A 27,345-nucleotide genomic window follows, 5' to 3' on the forward strand; every position below is an offset into this window, starting at 1 on the left:
AAATGACCATCATAAGTTTTCTCAAATTTAAAACTTTTTCCAAGACCATATTCAATGGTTATAATTTTGCAATGAATGAAATGGTCCATTTCAAAACAGAATGAGACAGACGATGGACAAGATGAAGTACCCACGGAAACACTCGAAATATCAATCATGCAAATCAATTGGTATGACTGAAAATTTTAAAACGTACCATGAGGAGTAAGGTAAAAATCGAAGTTGTCAATTACAAACAATCATAATGAAATCCACTTTGAAACAAAAAAACGTATTACCTCTCCACTCGAGTATTTTTTAAAAGTTTAAATTTTGTAAGAGATAGATGAAATTTGAGAGAACGAAGATCGATTTTTCAGGAAGATCTCTGTAATTGCTAACAACATTTGTCCAATAGATCAAACGTCAGTAAGTACTACGCTCAGTCTAAAACGTTTGTACTAGTGAAGTTGTTGGTATGATAACAAGTATGAGACTAAATATAATAATTTCTGTTACCTTAATAAGTAATTTATAGAGGAAGTATACAAAAGTACACTACCCCCATATTTATTTATAATATTTTTGAGTTTTATATATTACCAACATCAAATCCATATCAATTTGAATTATACTTCTTATTGAAAAATTTACTAACTCACGTATAGTTAGAGACAGCATAAATTTAAACATAATTTATCAGTCAATTCAAATATGAAACAACTACAAATTATATAGTTATACCACTTAAATATTCATTTTAATTCAGATATACACATACATATATTTTTACAACCAAATCCCAGCATCAAAATTTCACTTCAACCACATCGATTCAAGCTCAAATTTTAACTTGTTGATATCAACAGACTATAGCATATCATATTTTCACAAAGTATAGCCATCAATTTCACATTTTTAACTTCATACAAAGTGGTTGTAATTATTTTCAAAACTCCCACATCAAATAATTTGTCAATTATCTGAGAACAGCATATTTCCTTTAAAGACTGCTCTGCTTTATCTTAGTCCACTCCAGTCACGACAACACATATACATTTTCATTTCATCAATTCCCCAATAAGTTTCCCCCATATTATAGTTCATCAACAGACCTCAAATATTCTTACACAAAGCCAATCAAAAAACTCCGAGATTGTACCAACAAAAAAATTAGTTACACAAAAATATGGCAGCTACACCACAAAAGAAATATATTTGTGGATTTTGTGCAAAAGCATTTACAAGATCAGAACATAAACAACGTCATGAAAGATCTCATACAAATGAAAAACCATTTCATTGTTTATATTGTACAAGTTCATTTGTAAGAAGAGATTTATTACAAAGACATTGTAGAACTGTTCATCAGAATCAAAATTTAACTGGAGTTGTACCAAACTTTTCAAATAATAATAATAATGAAAATAATAATAGTAATGATTTAAGTAGTCGAGTATCACAACCACCACAATATTCACAACAACAACAACTACCACAACAACAACAACAATTCAGTAGTCTACCTATAAGTGGGAGTAGTAGTCATAACTCCCTAAATCATCATGATTCGAATAACACATTGTCACCTTTAACAACGGCAATGACTCCTGCGAATAGTACAAATAGTGTAAATAGTGAATCATCATTTTATCATGGAAATTATGGAACACCTGCTACAAATTCATATAACAACTCATCAACAGTAACTTCAAAAAAACGAAGATCATCATCAGACGTACAAAGTAGAAAAACTACAGAATCATCATCGATAACTTCAACTAATTCTGATAATTCACTAATAAACTTATTATCAATTACTAAAAAATTAAAATTCATTTTGAATCTAAGCTCTCCAACTACGGCAAATTCATATTCAAATGAAATAATTTATAATAGCTTTCTAATAGGTTATACCACTTTACAAGAACAAGAACAAAACTTTTTAGTTATTGAATCCATATTAAAAGATTTAATATATTATTTAAGTACTTATTATATAGATCCTTCAGTATCTCAACAAACAATTCCACCACCACAACCAAATCTTTTTAAAATTGGAATAATTTATTCAATTATATCCCTAGGGTTTATAGTCAATAATAACTCAATTAAATCATTAGAATTTTTTAAAAAATCTTGGATTTTATTAATTAAAAATTTAATACCTCAATATAATAATAGTAATATACCAACAGATCAAATTGAAATTTCAAAAAATTTATGTTTATTATCATATATATATATAAATTATGATTTAGAAAATTATGATATAAATCAAGTTCAAGATTTTGAATCAAATCAACAAACAATTTATTTAAATAATCAAGTTATATTAGATTATCTAGATCAAATAAGTTTTATAATAATATCAAATTTAACAGAATTTTCAAATCCAAATGAAAAATTAATTGATTTAAATATGAATTTATTTTGGAGTACATTTATTTTATTATCTTTTTATTTAGATAGATGTCCCAAAATTTATTCAATTCTTTTATATAAATTAGTTGATTCAAATCAATCATTAATTGAATTAATGCAAAAATTTTGTAAAAATTCTTTAATTATTGAAAATAATGAATTTTTAAAAAATATAATAATTTCAACTTTAACAAATGAATTAAAAAATGATTTAATTAATTCTCAAACAACAACAAATAATATTCAAATTTATGATATAAAAAATTCATTACATAATTCAATTATATTAATAAATAAATCAATAAATTATTTTGAAAATTCAATTACTGATGATAGCCATGATAATGACAAAATATTTAAAATTTTTAAAAAGAATCTTATAATAAATTGTCCTTTAAAATATAATGAATTATTAAATAATTATATTTTTTTACCAAAAAATTTTTATAATTGGCAATTATTATTATTAATTTTAAAAGAAAATATAATGAATATAAATTTAGATCAATTTTTAAAAGATCAATTTTCATCAAATAATCAAAATCAGAATCATACTAATCAAAGTAATGAAGAATTAAATCCAAATAATGATTTAAACTCATTTTTAATTAAATTTTTTGATTTAAAATTTTATAATATTGAAATTTATAATAATTTATCAATTGTTTCATTACCTATAATTTTTTTATCTGATTTTTTAAATTTACCATATAACTTAAAAAATTTTAAATTTAAATATAATTTAATTCAAATTAAAATTATAAATCATTTAATTTTGATGTGGTATTTAATTATGAATAAAATTTTAATAATGTTATGGTATTATGAAAATGAAAAAGATCAATCAATTAATTTTTTAAAATTTGATGAAAATTATATTTTACAAACTTTAATTTATTTGTTATTAGATGATAAATCTGCTTTGAGTAATTACACATCTACCACAACTGCCACTGACTCAACAACATCTACAACACTTTCAGATAAAAATGAATTATTTGAATTTAATGCAAAATGGTTTTGGATAATAAAAGAAAATTTAAAAAAGATTTTTAAAAATTGGAAATCATTTTTAGAAATTGAAATTTCAAATAAATTAAATAAGAACCTTAATGATAATGATAATGATTTCAAATTTAAAAAATTTTTAAAATTAAGTAATTCAATTAATGATTTTATTGATGAATATATGACAATTGTTTATAATTCATATGATTGAAGTGAAGTGAATAGAATTAAATGAATAAATGAATTAAAGAAGTTATAGTTAAGTTATTCTATAGTTTTGATCTATTTTCAGGTAAATCAATAAATATTTCTTGATGAAAAGATTTTAATTTCCATAAATCAATAATTTTAGAATCAATTTTTATAACTTTTTCCTTGATTAATTGATTAAAACAATAATCAATTAAATCAATTGGTAAAATAAATGTAAAATTCGTAATTTTTTCAAATTCTTCTTTATTATCTTCTTTTCCTTTTATAGCTTCAAAAGGTTTAAATTTTTTAATTTGAGCATTTGAACAAATTATTCCTAGAAATTCATTATTTTGAAAATTAAATAATCCACCACCTGAACTACCATTAAAACAAGAAGTTGATGAAATTATCATACCATTTAAATTGTTTTGATTACTATAAATATAATTTATAAAACCTGGACAAATCATTGGTTTTAAATTATCTACATTTAAATATAATCCATATGATTCTGTATATACTTTTGTTTCAACTTTATAATTCCTACAAGGTATTATAGGATTTAAATCTTGTATAGGTTGATCTAGAAAAATAAATGATAAATCTAATTCTTTCATGGGTGTTTTAATTTGATTTTTAGTTATTGCTAGTGTTTGGTTATTTGGTGAAATAATTAAAGCAGATGATGAAATTTCATTAAATAAAGGTGATATAACATGATGATTTGTTATTAAAACGTTTGATTTATATAGTACGCATGAACCCCAAGTATATTTATTTGAACTTTTAATTTTAATTGGAATTATTGATGATGAAGTTAATGAATTTGTTGTAGAACTGTTAATTGAAAATTCATTCATTTTTAATAATTTAAATATTTTTATAAATGGTATAATGATGGTTAAATCACCATCTCCATTTATTTTTCTTAAACTACCTAATACTAAACCAATTATTTGATCATTTAGGGAATTTACAACTATTCCACCATTCATATTATCTAAATATTTTAAATCACATAATAAATAATCTTCATCATTAATTTGATTGACAATATGAGAATAATTTATAAAATTATTAAAAATAAACGGATTTGTTAAATTGAAAGGACTAGATATAATTTTAATAGATTCACCAATTTTAAAATTTAGATCTAACTTAAATTCCATTAATTTTTTACTCATGTTTGTTGGTGCTGTCAATTTTAATAATGATATTGTGCTTTTAAAAAATTGATCAGATGGGAAGATATGAAATTCATTTTTAAAAAATTGAAAATCTTGATTTAATTCTATTTCTTCTATAATTTTAATTTCATTCCATTGAACATTGGTAATGGATTTGTTAGGTTCATAATTTGAATATATTTTATAATCATTTATATTCGGTATATGATTGATCGTTAGTACGAATGATTCTTTCTTGGACGTTATGAGTATACCTGATGATGCATGTATGGTACTTTTATCTTTAATATATGTTAATGAGACTGATGTGTATTTCATTTCAAATGAAACCAGTCAGATACAATTTTCAACATTTTATAATACTTTATAGAGTTCTGATACCTCGATGTAGATCTAAAGCCGTTGGTTACACAAAAACAATAGATGCAGATTCTTACATATAAAACAGTTAAGATTTAAATCGCGTAAATTTGGTAGCATTCTTCATTAATAATTGATATGTTGACGTGTAAAAATTAAGTTTGAATTTTTCAAATTCACAACCAGACCATACCAACTTGAGTTCATACATCATCATCACATTCTACATTCCTTTTTCATATATCACATAGAGACTACCACATATAATGCAATTTACATTTCTACTATCAACTATCTTTCTAAGTCTAGTCTCCTTTGTACTAGCTAAAAAGAATTTTTATCAAATATTAGGAGTTGATAAATCAGCTTCTGAAAAAGAAATAAAATCAGCATATAGACAATTAACTTTAAAATATCATCCAGATAAAAATAAAGGAGATGAAGAAGCTCATGATAAATTTATAGAAATTGGAGAAGCTTATGAAGTATTAAGTGATAAAACTAAAAGAAAAAATTATGATCAATTTGGTGATCCAAATGGTCAACCACAACATCAACAATTTGATTTTGGTGATATGTTTGGACAATTTTTTGGAGGACATCATGGTGGAGGTGGTGGAAGACATCAACAAGTTCAAAGAGGTGCAGATACTTCAACTAATATTCATTTATCTTTAAAAGATTTTTATAGAGGAAAATTAGTATCATTTGATGTTGTTATGCAAAATACTTGTTCAAAATGTGATGCTACTGGTTCTAAAGATAAAAAAACTCATCAATGTGAAAAATGTCATGGTACTGGACAAATTACAGTACAACATCAATTAGCACCTGGATTTAATCAACAAATTAGAATGGTTTGTGATTCATGTCAAGGTCAAGGTAAAAAAATTACAAATCCATGTTCAACATGTCAAGGTTCAGGAGTAGTAAGAGGTCAAAGACATTATGATATACATTTAGAACCAGGACAACCAAGAGATTCCTCAAGAAAATTAGAAGGAGAAGGTGATCAATCTCCAAATTGGATACCAGGAGATTTAATTTTAAATTTTAGAGAAAAATTTGATGAAAGTTGGGGTTATAGAAGAATAAATAATAATTTATATAGAACTGAAGTTATAACATTAAATGAATCAATTAACGGTGGTTGGGAAAGAAAAATTCCATTTTTTGGAGAAGATGAAGATTCAGAAATTGATCATGAAATAATATTAAAAAGACAAAAGGGAGAAATTATAATTGATGGACAAATTGAAATTATAAAAGGTAAAGGTATGCCTATATTAAATGATCATGATGAAGAAGATAAATTTGGTGATTTATTTATTGAATATAAAGTTTTAATACCTGGTGGTAATGTAAAAAGTAATGAAATTAAAAAAGATGAATTATAGATTTTTGTATATTCTTGTTGTGTATGATAGCATTGTAGTAAGTTAATACAATGCTTGCATATATATTTACTAAATCGTTTAGTAGTAAATTACGCAACTGATACTTATAAATAAGCTCTTTATATATCAATTTTTTATCTACTTAAACGATGTACGATCAACAAATGCGTTCACCCAAAGTGTTTGGGAGGAAACTCACGGACGGTAAGAATCACTTCAACTTTGCACCTGTCTATAAGCACCAACAGTGTATTCTCTCTACCAAGTCAAAAGCAGCTAATTTTTAAAACTAATTTTCAAAAAGTACGTTGCAACACCTTATATCTACGTCAGATCAAATCATTTATATTATGAGTCTTTCTCTCATTTTTGTAACTCTGCGTTAAATCTGAATAAGATCATTCAATTACTTTGACAGCTCTATTTGTCTAGATTTTAATCAAGATTGTTGGATGATTTCAATAAATGGTTGAAACCCTGATCTACGAATTTAAAATTCGTTGATTTAATCCAACATTTTATATTGTGTTTCAAATTCTTACACAAAATCTAACAGATAAAAAATCCTTTAAAACATAGTGTCAAATTTTAAATTAGTGAGTAATTGGTCCGATTGATCCTACAACCTCGCATGAATTATTTTATCATGAATTACATGATAACCAAACTCAAATTTCGAAATAATGAGATAGAAAAATATCGTGAATTAATTCAAAAGTCTCTATTCAATACATTAAACCGCAAAATAGAAGTGCATCAATAAATCAAATACCGTTCGACCTAATTGCTCTATATTTACCTATTGCTTTCGGAAAACATAGAACTCATTATGTTTATCGGTTTAAGGGAAGAGCCAACTTTTATTATAATCTGTAAATAAATACATAAATATTAGGGCACAAGTGTAATTGACATATGACGATAATCAAAAATCAATGCCATTCAATAAACTTACATTTAGAGGAGCTAGAGTTATCAAATAGAAAACTCTTCTGCAAAATTACAAAATATTAAAGGTATGAAACAATTGATTCACTGACCAAATTTAGTTTCATGTAACGACTTGTGGCAAATAATTATTTGGAATGTAAAGTAAATGGGTGCTATTCCATTTAAAATTACCCAGTTTTCAAAGGGTGCATTTGAAAACTGGTTAAAATTACAGGTACCGAATAGATAACAATAGAAAACAATTAGTTTAGTGTATTGTTCGATATATCGTAATTTTTTTTACATTTCCATACATTTTTAAATTGCTGTTATATAATTAAAGTTTTATGATTTTTTTTAATAGGAACCATCACACCCCTAACTTTCTTTGTATCTATTTTTATCGAATTTATTCTAACTGAAATTCTCAGGAACTCAGCGATGTAAATTAGGGGCCAAAGACTTTTGATATTTTTAACATTACAGCGTATCATTAATTTGAATTGTGAGACATAGAGTAGTCAGTAAGTAGTACATGTAGTTCAAAACAAGCTCTCGATTTAGCTAGCCTATTCTCCGTGGACTTTGAGACGTTTCAGTAATTTGGCTCTTAATTTGGTAGCTCTTTTACCTTATAGCCCCAATGTTTCAAAAAATTTCTTTTTATAATTGCTGGAACCCCGTTCTGAAAACCGTCAAAAACTCGACTCCGAAAAACTAGGTATATTCAAAGCCAAAATTGTACAAGTAACATTTGGTCGTAGTAAGTGATACAACGCTAGTCCAAACAACAAGTTAAGTTTCTTTTCTGTCGAGTTTATGAATTAAATTTTGATTAATTCTAGATTTCGCATTGAACTAATTAATGATAATCAAATGCTCAAAATCTTTGAATAATTGTGATCATGAAAAAGAAGAAACTATGTTTAGTCGGGTATATGGCTATTGGACAATTTCATGAAGTTTCTCTCGAACTAGAATCTAGACTAGAGAAAAATCCAGAATTCTAATACGAAGTACAAAATTAAAGAGACAAAATCAGTTTAATAAATTTTGAAACGTGTATGATTTACAAATTCTTAGAAAAAAGCTTGTAATTAAAGACAAGCATCTATTGAATCAATTGCACCAGTCAATTGCAAAGGTATTATTTAAGAAATGTTGAAACATGACATGTATGATGATACGGATTAAACTTCAAGACTTTTGTAAATGGACATTTAATAATGATTGTTTAAACAAATTGTAAACGAGGTTTTAAAATGTTTTTATCCTATCTATTTTAAATTAGCCTAGAACACAAAATATGATTTTCTGCAAAATTCAAAAGGTGGGGAGTGGAGTATAAAATTCTTGACTCTCTTGAAAAATTAAAGTAGATTTATGATACGGTTATTCGCGTCTTACTTTTGAAGTACACTTTCCGAGTCCGTATTTTGATAACTCCTTTGTACAAATGGAGCTCCTTTCTGAGACATCAAAATCCAGTTGGAGTTCAATATAACACATTCCCCATGATGATGTTTCAGAATCGTTGGAGCAGTTATAAAATATAGCAATAATGTATTAAAACTTTATTTAATTAGTGATTGCAATTTAAGCCTAGCTTTATTAAGCACAAAATCATAATCCATACATAATGTACGTTTTTTAATATAATTTGGGGGTGATCTAAAATATTTAACATTAGTTACATAAATAGCTTTTGTTCTTTAAAGTAATCTAGATTGAAATTGGGGCTTTTTGTGGTGTAGATTTAAAAGGCGGAAGAACTATATAATTTCTTTATAAATGAAATGATATATCTATATCATATCTTTTATTTCGTTATTTCTGTTGAAAATTATTATTCAATTTAGTTTATTTTTTAACATATTATTTGCAAATACTATACCCATTACTCAGAGTTTTTAATATATTCAATATAGAACTAGCATAGATCACACCATAATCATCAGCATAATTATTAGCATTTACATTGAACTGAAAACAAGTTTAAATATTGCACAAACAACCACCTCATTAAACAAAATTTTCAACCAACCACATCAGACATATCAAAGTTTCAAATAATGTCAGTATTACCACCATTAAATCAAACTACAAATTCTAATCATCCTGTTGGCAAACCTTCGAAATTAATCAATATACAACATTTATCATTTAAAGATCAACTTCCAGATTTACAAACAAATAATACAACTTCATCGTTACCTATAACTCCTATATCAATAGATATGCCTATAACGTCATCTAATTCAAACAATTTTGAATATAAATCACTCCCAATATCTCCTCAACCTTCCAAAGTTCAATCAAGCACATTAGAAGACACCTACAATAACTTTTCACCTAAATTAACATCAAATACATTAGATGGATTACGAAAGTATTTTAATCATGATAATACTTACGAAAATGAAGAATATGAAGAAGATGAAAGTGAAAGTATTATGTCAGAAGTTCATAGCTTATTAACGCCAGATTTTGCAAACGACAAAAACTCATACACTCAACAATTTATTCAACAACAACAAAAACAATTTCAAATTGCTGAAACTGCTGCATTCATAAGTGATGTAAAACAAACTTTACCTTTGACAACATCTGCAAAAGCAACTAGTCAATTAATACTATCTACGTATTTTTCAAATGAAATTTTTTATTCACAAAATTTAATTAATTTAACTCAACATTTTATAAATCAAGAATTTGAATCTTTCAGTCATGATTTAATTTTACATCCTCAAATTCCATCTTCAAAATATCATGAAAAAATTTTAAAAAATCTAGATCAATTATATGAATCATCAATTGAATTAGTTTCAACTATTACTATGTTTAATTGTTTACTTAAAAAAATAAATAGTCATGATATAAGTTTAAATAATTTAAAACTTATAAAGAAACAATTTGATAATTTAATACATCACCATTTAAGTCATGATGTACATTATATTTTGGATAAGATAATAGATGGATTATACGAATACAATTTAATGATTGAAGAAATTAATGAAAAAGATGAAATTGAAGAAGATCACAAAGCAGAGACTTATGCTACTATTAACGATTATTATAATGAAATTGAAACTATATTAAGTTTAAAAAATTCAAAATTAACCATTCTGGATTGTTCAAAATTTCATGATTATTTGAATGAGGAAATATTAAATAATTCGAAATGGAATAGTTATATTATACACTTGAAAAATCTTGTATAGATATTAGTAAGCTATAGCATTTTAATGATAACGACCATAACCTAAAATAATACCTACTTCGTATACTTATCGCTGTAAATTTTTATTCTCCCTATATATTTCAGAAGTATGAGATCTGATAATTTGAGTTACAAAATTAAACCTTATCTTACCGCAAAACCTTAGATTTTGTGTAGTTAACATACTGAAAAATTAAGGGAATTGCTTACAAATTAAAACACATTGTTTTATCACAAATACAAACCAATCTTTGCTTACAAATTTATCTGAAACTATGGCTCGGACTTGAAAATTATATAAATATTCAATCATTTCTTGTATCATTCCAAAGTTTCATCAATTCATATCAATAACCCAAGTCATATCAATAATCGAAATCAAAAATATATTTCAAAATGTCACAACCGGAATATATTGAAATTAGAGCATTAGGTGATACAAAACTTTTTGAACCAATTCAAGTTGGTCCTAATACTTTAAATCAAAGAATAGCATTTGCACCAACAACAAGAAGAAGAGCTACATCAGATCATGTACCAGTAGATTTAGAATTAGATTATTATACTAAAAGAGCTCAAGCTCCAGGTACTTTAATTATTACTGAAGCTACTTTTGTAAGTCCTCAAGGATCAGGTTCAAATTATGTACCTGGTATTTTCACAAAGGAACAAGTTAAAGGATGGAAAAAAATTAATGATTCAATTCATAAAGAGAAATCTTTTAGTTCAATTCAATTATGGTATTTAGGTAGAGCTGCTGAACCAGCAGTATTGAAAAAAGATGGTTTACCCTTTTTAGGTCCATCAGCTATATATAAAACTGAAGAAAGTGAAAAAGCGGCTAAAGAATCAGGAAACGAATTAAGACCATTTACAATTGAAGAAATTAATAGATTAGTAAATGAAGAATATCCAAATGCTGCTAGAAATGCTTTAGAAGCTGGATTTGATTATTTCGAACTTCATGCAGCTCATTCATATGCTATATCTCAATTCTTTAACCCAGCAAGTAATAAAAGAACAGATAAATATGGAGGATCAATTGAAAATAGAGCAAGAATTTTATTAGAAATAATTGATAAATTAATTCCAATAGTTGGGGCTAATAGATTAGCAGTTAGATTATCACCATGGGCTACTTTTCAAACTTCAGAACCAGAAGGTGAAGAAATTCATAGTTATATATTGAAAGAATTACAAAAAAGATCGGATCAAGGTAATGAATTAGCTTATATTTCAATAGTTGAACCAAGAGTTTCAGGAAGTTTAGATGTTGAAAAAGATAAACAAATTGGTAGTAATGAATTTGCTAACAAGATTTGGAAAGGTAAATTTATAAAAGCAGGAAACTACACTTATGATGCTCCTGATTTTAAAAGTTTATTAGAAGATGTTCAAGATAATAGAACTTTAATTGGATTTTCAAGATTTTTTACTTCAAATCCTGATTTAGTTTCAAGATTAAAAAATGGTTATCCTTTACTTAAATATGATAGAGCTGTATTTTATGATCAAGATAATTGGGGGTATAATACTTATAATAATTATGATGAACAAAAGACATTTGATGAAAATAGGGAAAGAAATAGATATGGTTTAGCTTTAGCTTGATTTACAGAAAGAGCTTTACTATACAATATTTTATTACTGATGAATTTGTTATATGTGATGTTTGAGATTATTTAGTGGTTACTAGTGTGAGTTATAGAATTTGAATTTGCTTTATTTTTCCATTTATTTTCATGATTGATTGGAGAGAACAATAAAAGAAAGTTGTACCTGCTTTTATAAACGAATTTTGCTCTTATCACCGATCCGCCTATTACCATGTTTTATTTCCACAGTGGTTTGACATTATTATTTTGTAAGTTAATTAGGGAAATTTTCAATCCAGTTCTCAAAGTCTTAATAAAATTTCAAAAATATTTATTTAGGGCAATCAATATGGTTTTTCACTTTATTATTTATTCTACTTTAACAGATTGTATACAAATTACACAAATTTAAAAGATGAGCTTATATCCGAATATTGCATCAACAATATCATATTTGTTACTTTCGGTATAGTCTAATAATTGGAATTGAACTTATGTTTTTGTTTAAACAATAGTATTGCTAACACTAACATGTTATCGTAATCGTATATTTTAATCATAGTTTTTCCATGATGCTGTTGTAGTACAAATTTATAAATCCGAAATAGTAAATATATTTGGACTTCTTCTTTCATGATCATTGATTTATCACCAAATACATTATTATCTGCTTTTTCAATCATCAAAAATTGAGTTCAAGACGTATGCTAGGTTCATTAATGGTCTTTATGTGAACAAAAACATATTCCAAATGATTAGAGGTAAAGTTGATAAAGCACGCCCAAAGAAAAGAAGATCAAGAAATGGTTGTTTTAGTTGCAAAAAATTAAGAATAAAAGTATGTGAAGTATTGAGATTACTTAGAACTGGACAATACTAACATTTAAATCAGTGCAATGAGAGGAAACCAAGTTGTGATTATTGTATTCATACTAATAGGGAATGTGTGTATCCCACTTCAATCGATACCAAGAACACCAATTATACTCCAACACAATCACAACTAATTCAACAAGGAACAACAACCCCAGTTCAAATACAAAGACAAACCGACTCACAAATTCTAAACTTCGTAAACCAAACATCATCTGCATTTTTAACCACTGAGAGTAACTCATCAACTCCAATATCAAATATATCAGACGAAATTTCCCAACACTACATACTTCCACACCGACCTTATTCACAAGTTCAACAATTTCTTTTTAAACAAAATCCACCGAAGAAGAACGGTGAGACAGATCTTATTGATATAAAAAGATCAACACCCTCGGTTGATAATTTAACTAAAACTCTACTATTAAATCAACCTTCATCTATGTTAGGAATACTGAAATTTGAATTAAGATTATTAAAATATTTTGATGAAACATTAATCAAAGTTTTGAACTATGGAATAAATGAACCAATATTTGATGCATGGAAATATAAAGTACCTTATCTATTCTTAGAGAGTGATTTAGTCAAAAGATCACTCTTTGCATTTACTGCAGTATTGTTGGGAGAGAAAAAAAATTTAGATGTTCTACAAGGTGAAGATAATAATCAAATTACAAGTTTTAAACCTGAAAGAGATCATCAATATGATTTAGATCTTAATTCAAATACAAATTTTTTTAAAATGACAACTACCTATTTTTTAAATTCATTAGAACAAGCTCAAATTAAAATAGATGAAGCTAAAATATTATCTGAAAATTCATATTTCCAAAATTCAAACATTGCAAAAGAATTATTTGTTTCAAGCTTATTAATCTTTTCATTTTTAAGTTCTCAACCTTATGGACTAATAAAATTAATTAGTTTTGAAGAAGGTGAAACTGATTTAATTTCAATAGGTAGTGGAACAAGAAGTGTTTTTCTGAATGTATATACAACAATATTAAAATCCGATTTTGCAGGAATGTTAGATTTAAAATTAGAATTATTTAATAATGTCCCATCAGCAAAGGATTGTGGTTTTCCTATCATAAATTATTTATGGGAAGAATTAACAATTTATTCAGATAACCTAGAGCTTAATTCGGAGAATCTGGAAATCATTCAAATATTAAAAGAAGTAATAACACTGTTAACAAAAGCTTTATATGCTTCGTTAAAATTTAAATTTCCTATTCCTATATTTAGAGCGCTTATGGAATACTCATCTCAATATAAACAATTATTATATCAAAAACATCATTTTGCTTCAAAAATTTTATTCGTTCATGCAAGTTTAACATTTATGCTTAAGTGTCATATTGATATTGTAAAAAATATTTGGAAAGAATATATCCTATGGTATAAACAACAATTTGGTTTGTCTACTGAAATTGAAATAAGTTTATTTGATTTGGTTGTTTCTAAAAATTTAATAGTTGTTAATTTTTATAAATTTCCATTCTTTGATCCAAATTTTGTCTATTTCGATCCTATTAAAGAATATAAAGAATATAAAAGTAACACAAATTTGTAGTTTTAAAATAGAACTTTAAATACATATTTACTTGGCATTTATGCTTTAATTTTTTTGAATTAGGCTTATTGCTGAAACAATAGCAGCTTCAACCGATCTGATTTAAAGTTTCATACTTTATTCAAGGTTTACAATCCTATTTGGAACTATTCTCTGCTCCATATAATAAGTCAGAGTTAATTTTTACTCAAGCTTGACTTTGGCACACAATTGGTGACTTTAAACTAATTGTCGCAAATATTTTACTGTCATTTTAAAACTGGTCATAACTACAAATTAAATTTAATTCCTAATATTTTTGTAATCTCCGCTTGTAAGTGGCTTTAATCTAATAATAGAATTTCACTAGATCTACTAAAAATGAATAAATCCACTTGTCAAGAGGTTAGTCTATAATAAACTATTTGTACCAGCGGATGACTATAGAAAAGACTACTCACACTAGAATTACAAGATCAAGAGGTGGTTGTTTAAGTTGTAAGAAGCTACGAATAAAAGTATGTATTATCATGATATAATCGATTAAAGACCAAGATTACTAACAGAACATTATAGTGTAACGAGGTTAAGCCGATTTGTGAATATTGTGAACATACTGGTAGAGAATGTATTTACTCCATACCGAAGCCAGTAAAGACTAAAAGAGGTGGACGAACTCCAAAATCAAATTCAAGAACAAGATCCTCAGATCGCACCTTGTTTGAACCTCCAACCAATAAAGCGAGAATAGAAATACTCGACTCATCTTCATCATCTTCTGATAACACAAGCTGTACAGGAACACCAGTTTCGTTCGATCCCTCAAGTGTACTATATGGGCCTACTTCGCCAATCCTTGATAAAGTATTAAACTATAATGCTGTATCTAATTACAGAAAATCCCACAGCTATCCGACAGAATTTGATGAATTAACAAGAACTTTAATACTAAATCAAACATCAACAATGTTGGGTATTACAAAATTTGAATTGAGATTACTCAAATTTTTTGATAGCGAATGCATTCAACTATTTAGTTATGGAGTTAATGAATGTATATATAATGCATGGAAATATAAAGTGCCAAATTTATTTATGCAAAGTGATTTGGTAAGACAACTGATATTTGCATTTAGTGCCATTGCTTTAAGTACTACCTTGGAATTAGATATTGTTCAAAATCAAGATAATTCAAATAAAACTAATTTTATGACTCTGAAGAATTGGAATCATGATATGGCCTTAGATTCCAAAGATAATATTTATTATCAGACAACTTATAACTTTTTGGATACTTTGAGCAAAGCAAGTGCTAAAATTGATGAATTGAAAGTAGTACCTAATTCATTTCAGGATCCTATAGTGGCTAAAGAATTAGTTGTTTCAAGTATTTTAATATTTTCATTTTTAGGAGTACAACCACATAAATTAATTAAGTTGATAAGTTTCAATAAGGACGAGGAAGAAGTAGACATGATTAGAATATCTGGTGGAACTAGAGATACCATTTTAAACTGTTCTACAGCAGTTGCAAATTCCGATTTAGCAGGATTATTATTTTTCAGAGTAGAAGAGATGAGATCAAGTCCAACATCTAAGGATTGTGGATATCCAATTATAAATTATTTATTAAATGAATTGTATGTATTTTCAGATCTGTTGGATTTAAGTTTTAAATCCTCACAACTCGAAGAGATTTTTAAAACTAATATTGATTATTTAACCAGAGCTATGTATGGAAGTCGATACTACAAGTTTCCCATACCATTGTTTAGATACCTTATGGTCATTACCGAAGATTTCAAAGATTTATTATATAAAAAACATCTGTTTGCATTGAAAATTTTATTTGTTTACGCAAGTTTAGCTTCTATAGCTAGATTTCAAATGTATAATGACAATAACATTTGGAGAGATCACTTGATATGGTATGAGAAAGAGTTTGGTTTAAATAGTGAGTTGGAACGGAGCTTGTTTCATTTAGTGGTAGACAAACATTTCATGTTTGTTGAGTTTGAGAGTTTACCATTTTTTGATCCGATTAAAGAGTGTCAGAATTAATCGATTAAGGTCAAACTAATATTGAAATATTTTAACTGTTTTGTATGATATGAAATCGTTAACTTATGCTAAATAGTGAAACTATGATGGGGAAGTTTCATGATTTCATATTATTCTGTTTTGGGTAATAAAGCCCCAGAGCGGATAAATAAATTTGGAAAATGGAAAAATATGTAATTGTTCAATGTTTATATAGAACCCCATGAATTTTACATCTATTTCAAATTCTCTTTCTTTAACCAAAATGTCAGAATCACCATTGAAGGGAACTTTGGTGTTCGAACCTATAAAAGTTGGAGATGTCACCTTATCAAACAGAATAGTTTATTGTCCAACAACAAGATTCAGAGCTGCAAAATCTTCTCAAGAAGTTGGTGCTCATTTACCTTCAGATTTAATGTTAGAATATTATAGTCAACGAGCTCAATATCCAGGAACTTTATTAGTCACAGAAGCAACTTATGTGAGTCGTGCTGCCGGTGGATATGATGATGTTCCAGCTATTTCAACCGAAGAGGAAACAAAAGCATGGAAAAAAATTGTTGATGCTGTACATGCAAAAAAATCATTTATTTCATTACAAGCTTGGTTTTTAGGAAGAGTAGCTGATCCTAGAGTTTTGAAGAAAGAAGGACAGAAGTATGTAGCTCCTAGTGCTATATACCCAGATAGTAAGTCTGAACACTTGAGTGCTAAAGCCGAATTACCATTAACTGAATTAACACTTGAAGAAATTGATAGACTTATAAAAGTAGACTATACTGAAGCTGCTAAAAATGCTATGAAAGCAGGGTTTGACATGTTTGAGATTCATGGGGCTCACGGATACTTACCAGACACGTTTTTACACGAAAATTCCAATCAAAGAAAGGACAAGTATGGTGGATCAATTGAAAACAGAGCTAGATTTATTTTGGACTTAATTGATCATTTATGCACAGTCATTCCACCTTCAAAATTGGCTATTAGACTTTCACCATGGGCAGAAATACAAGGAATATACGAAGAGACTAGTCCAATACCTCAATTCTCATATTTATTGGATCAATTACAAAAAAGAGCAAACGACGGGAAAGAATTAGCTTATATTTCAGTTGTTGAACCTAGAGTTCAGGGTGTAGTTACCGTTGATCTTGATACAATGAAAGGATCCAATCAATTTGTGGAAGAAGTTTGGAAGGGAATAACTTTGAGAGCTGGAAATTACACTTATGACGCCCCAGAATTCAAACAAATTAAACAAGATGTGGCAAATGGCAGAACGTTAGTTGGATTTTCAAGATTTTTCACATCAAATCCTGACCTTGTTTATAAATTGAAAAATGATCCTTCAAAGTTGGTTAAATATCAAAGAAAATTATTTTACCAGCCATATAATTGGGGATATAATACTTTTGATGGCAAGGATTATGATGAGGAAACTGAAAAAAAGAGATATGCAAGACCAATCCAAAGAAGCGAGGCAAATTTATAGAGTTGATAAATCATAGTAGACTTTTTAATAGAGTTGTATATAATCATCTATCGATCATTTTTTAATCTTTTGATTCTTTTTACCTCTTAAAATGTTCTTCAACCGAGTTAACCTTTCTTCAAGTTGAGTATGAATATGAATTGTATTGATACACTCATTCAAATCATTCATTAAATCAATACACTTATCAGATTTATCAAGAGGTAAAGTTCTTTCATCTAGATTCCTTGCGGCTATTATGTTTTCAATTGATCTTATTCTAAGAGGAGCACACACTAAACTTTGATTTGAATGTTTTTCTGGTTCTTGCTCTATCTCAGAGTCGATTGAGTCAAATGAAGCAGCACAACTATGAAATTGAGAAGTAACTTTATGCTCTTTCATGATTGCATTTTTAACAAATTTACAATCCAATTTATCACAACATGGATTCAAAATAAAATCATAATTTTCATCCTCCATCATTAATTTTTTTAATTTCAATTCACAAGATGTTGAAGTTGATGTTGTCTTATCATAATCAAACAGCAATTTTGGTCTTCTCAACATTCGAATAGACAAAATTGAACTCAAATCATTAATGGGCAAAATGTTCTCTTTATCATCATCATCATCAATGAATGAAGGGTTTGAGAAATTGGGTGGAATTGTTGAAAATTTTGTAGGAGTTTTGATGGATGATTTACTTGTTGTTGGCTTTAAGTCTTCAAAACTAATCGATAACGAGGAAACGTCTCTAAACATGGAATTATGGAGTTGAACTTGTTTAATTAATTTGTAATGTTTGCACAGAAAAAAAGGTTGCAAAATATTGTTATCTTTTTTAATATGTTACAGATTTGTAGTTTTGTGTTGTGTAAGATAAGAATTAAATGCTAGCACACCTAACAACAAAATTAAAAAGACCACACTTCAAAAAAGATATTGCCCGAAGTTATCATATTGGATTGTTTTAGAATATAAGTCTAATAGGAATTTATGAGGATTTTTGAATGGGGAATTTAACATGGTTTTAAAATTCTGGTAGCGACGATAACATCAAAGATTAAATTCAAATGAAGAACGCGATAGTTCTAACACGCATCATATTCAAGCAACTCAAAATTATTCATTATTGCCAAACTGAATGTCATCAAATCTACCGAGGAATCTCGAAGACGTATCGGATCCTTCAGATTTTAAATCTACTTCAATACCAGCCCTATCAGAATTAGATGTTTTAGAGAGATGTTACATATGCAAAGAATTCTTTCGTGCTCCAGTTATTACTTCATGTCATCATACTTTTTGTTCACAATGTATTCGGGAGTATTTAATTACTAATAATTTATGTCCTTTGTGTAAGACTGAAGTTTTTGAAAGTGGATTAAAAAGAGACGTTTTGTTGGAAGAAATAGTAAGGTCTTATACGCGTCTTCGACCGTTTCTATTAATGCATTTAAATAAACATGATTCATCAGAAGTGGACAGTATTCCAAAGAAAAGGGTGTTAGAAGACGAAATTGAGGTCACTGAAATCTTGTCATCAAATACATCAGCACTGGAGTCACAAATTCAATCTAAAAGACAAAAAAGAGAAGATTCACCAGAGGTAATAGAAATTTCTCGAGAAGATTTAGTGGAGTGCCCTGTTTGTCTGAGAAGGATGACGGCAGAAAGATTGCAATCGACTCATATTGATGCTTGTTTAAGCGGTAAATCTGAACCTGCAAGCCCGCGTCAACTGTTAAGACCAAAAGGAGCGAAATCCTCAATATCATCATTTTTCAAGCCCGTTAGCATTTCCCCATCTTCTTCTTCATCACCTCCTCCCATGTCATCTCGAAAAGCAATTGATTTTAAATCAACACCAGAAAATTTTGAACATCAAAATCATCATTTAAATGAAACTTTAAGAAAACCAGTCGAATTAAAACGATTACAAAAATTGGACTTTGCATCATTAGCAACTACAAAATTAAAAGAGAAATTGTCAAATTTACACTTGCCAAGTTCAGGTACAAGAAATCAATTAGAATTAAGATATAACCAATTCTTTGTACTTTATAATTCAAATCTTGATAGCAATCACCCAGTTCCAGAAAAAGTGCTAAGACAAAAACTACATCAATGGGAATTATCACATCTGGGGTTCAAAAAGAATAGCAATGCTCAGTTTGGAAGTAATAATGTTCTGATGGCCAATAAATCAATAACTGATAAAAACTTTTCGATTAGTGAATGGATGAAAGAATATGGACTGGAATTTAAGGAATTAATCAAAATGGCAAAAAATTCACTTGAGAAGGAGAAAGAGAAGGGAGAAGCTAAAACCCTTAGTAACAGTGAAAAGCCTGAAGACAGTATATCGAATAAGGAAATACTTGATAATGATGATCCTGTAAATAGTGATGCCGTTCCTGTAGATAACGATAGTAGCATAGACATGAGCACGAGTTTTTTATTTAATAGTACGTAGATAGAACCTCATTCGATATTCATTTATTTATTAAATACAGATAAAATGTTAACTCTCTTGACACCAAAAAATTTGTCATCCAAACCATCTACAACAAATAAGAGATTATATATATGATGTAAAGTAAAATTGCAAAAAAGTAAATTTGGTTGCAAATCAAATTATTTAGTTGTTTGGACGAGATGAGAATCGAACTCATGACCTTTTGCTTGCAAGGCAAACGCGCTACCAACTACGCCACACGCCCTGGTTCTTGGTTTGTTCTTTCCTTCAAAAAAACAGTCTTCTTTAAACAAGTCACGTGACTGAGTCTTGAATGTAAAGTTTTAGCTATTTGTGATGTATAATTGTATACCTTTGTGTGAATCATTGGCAAGTCGTCTGTTATAGCTATTACAAATTGTGATATACTTGTTATTTTGGGGACCTACCGTTCATTCATACATTGAATCTATTTTTGTGCAGAAAAAGTTAAATACAGCTCTTCAAATTTAGTTCAATAGTTGTTTAATTTTTTTTCAAAATCATAGAAAAGACTCATTGAATACGGTGATGGTGAGAGCATCGAGCAGATATACAATAATTTGATGTTAGTAGCAATGAATCACCTCTGATTGAATTGGGTCGAGCTAGTAGCTTCCATTTTGCAGTAATTTATTTCAATTTAAATTTGTTTCATCTTCATCGCGCTGCGAGAAAACTTAAAAATAGTTTCACATTTTAGGATGATCTTCATTCAAAAGATTCTCATCTCTAAACAAATTCAAAATCATCGAAGAATACTGCCAAATTCATTGAAATGTCATCAACAACATCGGCAGCATCTACATATATAGACGATGAAACCAAATGGGACTCTTTGAATCTCGATCCTAGATTACTTCAAGCAATAGATCATTTAGGGTTTGTAAATCCTACATTAATACAAAGTTCTGCTATTCCCTTAGCGATTGACGAGAAAAGAGACATCATCGCTAAAGCTTCCACTGGGTCAGGTAAGACGGCCGCATATGCTATACCGATAATACAGAACTTGTTGGTTGACGGAGATTCGAAAGGGATTAAAAGTTTGGTATTGGTACCGACTAGAGAATTATCAAATCAAGTTTATCAAGTTATGGAAAATTTAGTCAAATATAGCAATAAACAAATTGGAATTTTGAACTTATCATCGAGTTATAGTGACCAAGTATTAAACTCATTATTAAATAATAAACCAGAAATACTAATATCCACACCTAATAAATTAATACAAATATTGGAACAAAATGAGAAAACATCAAATAAAGTAGACTTGAGTACTGTTAAAATCCTAGCAATTGACGAAGTAGATTTAATTTTGAATTTTGGATATTTGGAAGATTTAAATAAGTTAGAAAATTATTTACCAATTAAGAAGAATTTACAAACTTTTTTAATGTCTGCAACATTAAATGATGAATTAACAGAATTGAAAAATAAATTTTGTACGAAACCTGCTATATTGAAGTTAGATGACAATCAAAATAATAACGACAAGTTGGTACAATTTTATGCAAAAACTACCGAATTTGATAAATTCTTATTAAGTTATGTCATTTTCAAACTAAATTTAATCAAGGGGAAAACAATAGTCTTTGTGAACAATATTGACAGAGGTTATAGATTAAAATTGTTTTTGGAACAATTTGGAATAAGGTGTTGTATATTGAATAGCGAATTACCTGTAAATTCAAGGTTACATATAGTGGAAGAATTCAATAAAAATGTATACAGCTTACTAATTGCAACTGATGAAATATCATTGGAAATGGAAAAGGAAGAAGACGAAGAAGACGAAAAACGCACAAACAAGAAGGATAAGAAAGAAACTAAATCATCCAAAAAATTCAAAAATGATAAAGAATACGGAGTTTCACGAGGAGTTGATTTTAGAAATGTTGCATGTGTCCTAAATTTTGATTTACCAACTACCTCAAAAGCATACATTCATAGAATTGGAAGAACAGCGAGAGCTGGAAAATCAGGAATGGCATTATCATTTATAATACCGACTTCTGAAGTCGGGAAACATAAAACTGCATCATTACCACTGGCCAAAAAGGATGAAAAAATATTAAATAAGATAGTTAAACAACAGGAAAAAAATGGATTTGAGATTAAACCTTACCAATTTGATATGAAACAAGTTGAAGGATTTAGATATCGTGCAGATGACGCATTTAGAGCAGTTACTCAAACAGCAGTCAGAGAGGCAAGAGTTAAAGAATTGAAAAATGAATTAATAAATTCAGAAAAGTTGAAAAGGTTTTTCCAAGAAAATCCTCAAGATTTAGCAAGTTTAAGACATGATAAGGAATTACATCCTACAAGAATTCAATCTCATTTAAAAAGATTACCTCAATATCTTTTACCAGAAAATGCCAGGACTGATGTTAAAAATTTAGGGTTTATACCATTTCATAGTAAAAATAAAATCAACAAACATAGAAAAAAGGGTAAGTCAACAAAGAGGAAAAATGATCCATTAAAGTCATTCAGAAAGTAAATTTGTCATCAATGTAATGTCTAAAATATCATAATAATTTAAAGTCTATGCTATTTTACTTAATATTAAATTCCAAAACAAGTTTGCTAAACAATTACTTGGAAACATCATGGTTTGAGGAACAAATACAAATGAAAAAATACTAAAAAATGGCCAATAACAATAACTATATTTTAAAGATTTAAGATAAGCTTGTCTCGTACTTTTTGAAAATATTTCACCATGATCCCATATTGTATTTAATATGTTAAAGATTAATTGAAAAATTGGAGCACCGATAAGTTGATCAATAATTATTCTATAAATTAAATTATCAACATGTAAAATTAATAGATTAATCCAAGTTACTGTGAAATAACCATTTATACTACCCCATATCATAAATTTAAAAATCTTATTAAGTGTGAATTTTTTCTTCAGAAATTGATTTATAGACTGTGCTAATGCTCCTGACGAACAACCTAATAAGGTTGGGGCTAGATTTGGATTAATTAATGATATATCATCATAGAAATAATATATAGTTACTGATATAATAGATTCTATTATCAATGCAAAATATAACTTCTTTAATATATGTTTTGAACTTGGATGTAATTTATAATTTCTTGATTCTGTATGTAGATTATTTGATAATGGTAAAGTGGTTGATGATGACTTGCCCAAATCATGTAATTCTATATTATCTTGACTTAATGGAAGACTCATGACGTATGATAGTGTTTTCTTTTGTTGCTCTCTTCGATCAATTGGCTTTTAAATCTATTGCTTCTAATATTGTTTTATATTTGACTGCTCTGTCCGGTCTATTATTTTTCTAATAATATTGTCAATATTATAATTGAATTGTATCTTTAACTTTCATCAATTTGCTTAAATTGAAAATAATAACATAGAATTTGGAGTTAACATTAGTCAATAATTTAAACTTTTTTTTTTGTTAGAATTGACGTGTCTTGAATTATTAACAACAACCAACAACAATGCAAAGTCATGATCATGATCAGCAGGGAAGTAGATCTTCGAAGCGAATAAGTCGTATTTGCAAACTGAGTTCCTTTTCAAAAGAGTCAACTCTGACGGCTGTGTGTAAAGCTGAAAACTCCCAATTTAACATCTTGAATTTAATTAATATACTATTCTGCAATAAATCGAACCAACCGCAATTTAGACTGAGAATTACCGTTTCTGCGGATTTAGAAGATAATGAGTACTTTCTCAAGTTCATTTATGTATGAATCTCATCAGATCAATCTCTTGCAGAATTCGGATCAAAATATCTCCATTATTCAATATTCAATATTTCATTTGTTATGAGCATTAATTCAACTCCATTAATTGCAATTATTCGGGAAAGAATATCCAATTATCGGGATTGCGCTTCGTACCAATGGTAAAATTCCTTGTCTTTGATCATTTGAATCTCTTTGTAAGGTTTGTTCGAATAAGATGAATATTTCGGGTAGATTTCTTTCTCGATTCGACAACCGGATCGATAAAATTTATAAGTAAAAAGAACGGCTTAATATTTTTTATTGTCTTGAATATTATATTTCAAACAAGTATATAGATAGCATGAAAAATTCAGTCAAAATTAGTATTTTTATAAAGAATAAATCAAAGCAGATGAATAGATAACCAAATTATGTCAGTGTCAAATGAGAAATCAAAATCAAATGATTTAGATGGAGCGTATAGTTCTAACTCAACAACGTCAACATCAATACAAGAAAATGAAAAACCAGAGATCTCGGAGAATAATGAAAGAGATGAGTTCCTAGTCACGTTCGATGGTAAAGATGACAAAGAAGATGTTACCAACTTATCAAGATTTCATAAATGGGTTATTGTAGGGATTATATCATTTGGATCAGTTTGTGTTACCTGTTTATCATCTTGTTGGTCATTAGCTTCTGAAAATATAATGGAGCATTTTAATGTTAGTCGCGAAGTTAGTGTGTTAGGTATATCATTTTTTATATTAGGATTGGGAACTGGTGGAATGTTTCTATCCCCAATAAGTGAATTCCATGGTAGGAAAATTGTTTATATATTAGGATTGACTTTAATGATTGCTTTTGAATTTTTAACTGCATTTACAAATAATTATGGATCAATGATTTTTGGAAGATTTATGAGCGGGTTTTGTGGCTCTAGTTTTATGGCAGTATGTGGAGGACTGTTTTCAGATTTATTTAAAAAGAAAAAACAATTGAAAGATGGTTCTGAAGTTGAGATGGAAGGTAAAGATTCTAATGAAGACCTTGCGTTGGCATTAATTCTTTACTCAGTTTCACCATTCTTGGGACCACTGATAGGACCTTTGTTGTCTGGCTTTATCAACAGTACCATGAACTTCAGGTGGACCTTTTACATAATGATAATGTGGACTGGTCTTATATTAGCATTAGTCGTCTTCTTTGTACCGGAGACATATGAACCAATTAACTTGAAACATAAAGCTAAAAGATTGAGAAAAGAGACAGGCGATAAGAGATATTATGCACTTTCAGAAAGAAATAAAACTTCATTAATTCATAGTGTTTTAATAAGTTCAAGAAGACCATTTTTACTTTTATTTTTTGATAATATGACCATGGTCTTATGCTTTTACACTGGATTTTGTTTGGCAATTGTTTATTTGTTCTTTGTTGCTTTTCCATATATTTTTAGAACTGTTTATGGATTTGATTTAGCTGCTCAAGGTATGTCGTTTTTAGGTTTGGCTACAGGAATGGTTTTAACTTGTTTAATCTCACCATATTTTGTTAAAAAGGGTTACTTGTATTTATTAAAGAAAAATAATGGTGTTCCAAAAGTAGAATTTAGATTTGTTTCATTAATGGCTGGAGTATTTGTTGTTCCTATTGGATTATTTATGATAGCTTGGACATCTTATTCTTCAATCCATTGGATTGTTCCAATCATTGGATCAGGAATATACGGATCAGGAACTATCTTAGTATTTAATGGGATTTTTGCTTATTCAGTTGAAGCTTATATTTTGTATTCTGCATCAGCTATGGCTTGCAATTCATTTGTTAGGTCAGTCATGTCTTGTATATTTCCTTTATTTGGGTATCAAATGTATAATGGAATAGGTGTTCATTGGGCTACAACAATTTTGGCTGTTTTTGCATGTCTTTTGATTCCTATTCCATTCATATTCTTTAAATATGGAGAATATTTGAGGAGCCGAAGTCCATATGCTTGGAGTGAGTAAATAATGATCAATTTTTCCGTGTAATATAGAGTATATATAGATGTTATTTGTTTAATATAATATTGATGATTTTATGATGAATGAAATTTTATTATCTTTGTATGATTGTCTCACCTGACGATTTTGTACGATATTATTTTTTATTCCAAATTTGGTAGCATTAGAATATACTAGAATTTCATGATTTTTTTTTACACCCAAATATTTAATTGATTTAATTTACTCTTACAACCACCATATAGATCTTACACAAGTAGAAATAGAATGGTAGTTCATAATCCAAATAACTGGTATGTTGGCCTGAGTCACTTATAAATTTTTCAAACAACTCGCTAACATTTGGCATTATTAAGGCATTGGGTTGATAAAAATTGTCTACCTTGGTCAAAAGAATATTTTGAAACAAATATAAAAAACACAAATTTCAAAAATGACGAGTATGAGTTCATAATCACAGAAATTGACTCAGTCACCGGTGATTGTGATGTAACTCAAAGAAAGGGGAAAGTATTATGCATTTATGATATGAGGTTACAATTTAAAATTAAAGGGAGTGATAATAGTGAAAAATCAATATCTGGAACCATAATAGTACCTGAATTTACACATGATCAAGATTCTGATGAATATGTATTTGAAGTAAATTCAGATGACTTGGTACCGGAAATTAGGAAAAATTTGGTACCTATTTTAAAAACAAAATTAATGAAATTTCAAAATGATTTAATAAGCGCTCATGCACAAGATGTTCAACATGGATCTGCAACTAATACAACTAATTGAGAAAGAGTAAAAAATTACTCGAATGTAAATAGTTAAAATTCGTGAAATTCGTTATAGATGATATATACATATATATACAATAATAGA

At 28.1% G+C, this 27,345-nt stretch overlaps 13 protein-coding genes across 13 annotated transcripts; 10 read left to right on the plus strand and 3 right to left on the minus strand. All coding sequences in view use genetic code 12, as the record gives it.

The window, feature by feature from the left end:
• Positions 1-1,168: 1,168 nt before the first annotated feature.
• On the plus strand, positions 1,169-3,622 carry TRY5 (Try5p; the record flags this gene model as incomplete). The annotated part of the gene is made up of 1 exon (XM_051757572.1): positions 1,169-3,622. One exon carries the CDS (start codon positions 1,169-1,171, stop codon positions 3,620-3,622), a length of 2,454 nt encoding a protein of 817 aa, XP_051614285.1.
• A 58-nt stretch (positions 3,623-3,680) lies between these two features.
• KGF55_002845 (uncharacterized protein) lies at positions 3,681-5,111 on the minus strand (the record flags this gene model as incomplete). The annotated part of the gene is made up of 1 exon (XM_051757573.1): positions 3,681-5,111. One exon carries the CDS (start codon positions 5,109-5,111, stop codon positions 3,681-3,683), a length of 1,431 nt encoding a protein of 476 aa, XP_051614286.1.
• A 308-nt stretch (positions 5,112-5,419) lies between these two features.
• KGF55_002846 (uncharacterized protein) lies at positions 5,420-6,550 on the plus strand (the record flags this gene model as incomplete). The annotated part of the gene is made up of 1 exon (XM_051757574.1): positions 5,420-6,550. The coding sequence occupies one exon, from the start codon at positions 5,420-5,422 to the stop codon at positions 6,548-6,550; it is 1,131 nt and encodes a 376-aa protein (XP_051614287.1).
• A 3,002-nt stretch (positions 6,551-9,552) lies between these two features.
• On the plus strand, positions 9,553-10,704 carry KGF55_002847 (uncharacterized protein; the record flags this gene model as incomplete). Its single annotated transcript, XM_051757576.1, has 1 exon — positions 9,553-10,704. One exon carries the CDS (start codon positions 9,553-9,555, stop codon positions 10,702-10,704), a length of 1,152 nt encoding a protein of 383 aa, XP_051614288.1.
• Positions 10,705-11,099: 395 nt separating this feature from the next.
• On the plus strand, positions 11,100-12,314 carry KGF55_002848 (alkene reductase; the record flags this gene model as incomplete). The annotated part of the gene is made up of 1 exon (XM_051757577.1): positions 11,100-12,314. The coding sequence occupies one exon, from the start codon at positions 11,100-11,102 to the stop codon at positions 12,312-12,314; it is 1,215 nt and encodes a 404-aa protein (XP_051614289.1).
• A 688-nt stretch (positions 12,315-13,002) lies between these two features.
• On the plus strand, positions 13,003-14,753 carry KGF55_002849 (uncharacterized protein; the record flags this gene model as incomplete). Its single annotated transcript, XM_051757578.1, has 2 exons — positions 13,003-13,020; positions 13,191-14,753. 2 exons carry the CDS (start codon positions 13,003-13,005, stop codon positions 14,751-14,753), a joined length of 1,581 nt encoding a protein of 526 aa, XP_051614290.1.
• Positions 14,754-15,169: 416 nt separating this feature from the next.
• On the plus strand, positions 15,170-16,793 carry ZCF18 (Zcf18p; the record flags this gene model as incomplete). Its single annotated transcript, XM_051757579.1, has 2 exons — positions 15,170-15,250; positions 15,309-16,793. 2 exons carry the CDS (start codon positions 15,170-15,172, stop codon positions 16,791-16,793), a joined length of 1,566 nt encoding a protein of 521 aa, XP_051614291.1.
• A 244-nt stretch (positions 16,794-17,037) lies between these two features.
• On the plus strand, positions 17,038-18,267 carry KGF55_002851 (uncharacterized protein; the record flags this gene model as incomplete). Its single annotated transcript, XM_051757580.1, has 1 exon — positions 17,038-18,267. The coding sequence occupies one exon, from the start codon at positions 17,038-17,040 to the stop codon at positions 18,265-18,267; it is 1,230 nt and encodes a 409-aa protein (XP_051614292.1).
• A 54-nt stretch (positions 18,268-18,321) lies between these two features.
• On the minus strand, positions 18,322-19,011 carry KGF55_002852 (uncharacterized protein; the record flags this gene model as incomplete). The annotated part of the gene is made up of 1 exon (XM_051757581.1): positions 18,322-19,011. One exon carries the CDS (start codon positions 19,009-19,011, stop codon positions 18,322-18,324), a length of 690 nt encoding a protein of 229 aa, XP_051614293.1.
• Positions 19,012-19,393: 382 nt separating this feature from the next.
• RAD18 (E3 ubiquitin-protein ligase) lies at positions 19,394-20,725 on the plus strand (the record flags this gene model as incomplete). The annotated part of the gene is made up of 1 exon (XM_051757582.1): positions 19,394-20,725. The coding sequence occupies one exon, from the start codon at positions 19,394-19,396 to the stop codon at positions 20,723-20,725; it is 1,332 nt and encodes a 443-aa protein (XP_051614294.1).
• Positions 20,726-21,524: 799 nt separating this feature from the next.
• Positions 21,525-23,252, plus strand: KGF55_002854 (ATP-dependent DNA/RNA helicase; the record flags this gene model as incomplete). Its single annotated transcript, XM_051757583.1, has 1 exon — positions 21,525-23,252. One exon carries the CDS (start codon positions 21,525-21,527, stop codon positions 23,250-23,252), a length of 1,728 nt encoding a protein of 575 aa, XP_051614295.1.
• Positions 23,253-23,297: 45 nt separating this feature from the next.
• Positions 23,298-23,960, minus strand: KGF55_002855 (uncharacterized protein; the record flags this gene model as incomplete). Its single annotated transcript, XM_051757584.1, has 1 exon — positions 23,298-23,960. One exon carries the CDS (start codon positions 23,958-23,960, stop codon positions 23,298-23,300), a length of 663 nt encoding a protein of 220 aa, XP_051614296.1.
• A 275-nt stretch (positions 23,961-24,235) lies between these two features.
• Positions 24,236-27,258, plus strand: KGF55_002856 (uncharacterized protein; the record flags this gene model as incomplete). Its single annotated transcript, XM_051757585.1, has 3 exons — positions 24,236-24,484; positions 24,916-26,306; positions 26,829-27,258. The coding sequence occupies 3 exons, from the start codon at positions 24,236-24,238 to the stop codon at positions 27,256-27,258; spliced, it is 2,070 nt and encodes a 689-aa protein (XP_051614297.1).
• Positions 27,259-27,345: the final 87 nt, after the last annotated feature.

This window comes from Candida pseudojiufengensis (assembly GCF_024610245.1).
Source record: "Candida pseudojiufengensis strain CBS 10847 chromosome Unknown scaffold4, whole genome shotgun sequence".
In the NCBI taxonomy this organism is placed as follows: domain Eukaryota; kingdom Fungi; phylum Ascomycota; class Pichiomycetes; order Serinales; family Debaryomycetaceae; genus Lodderomyces; species Lodderomyces pseudojiufengensis.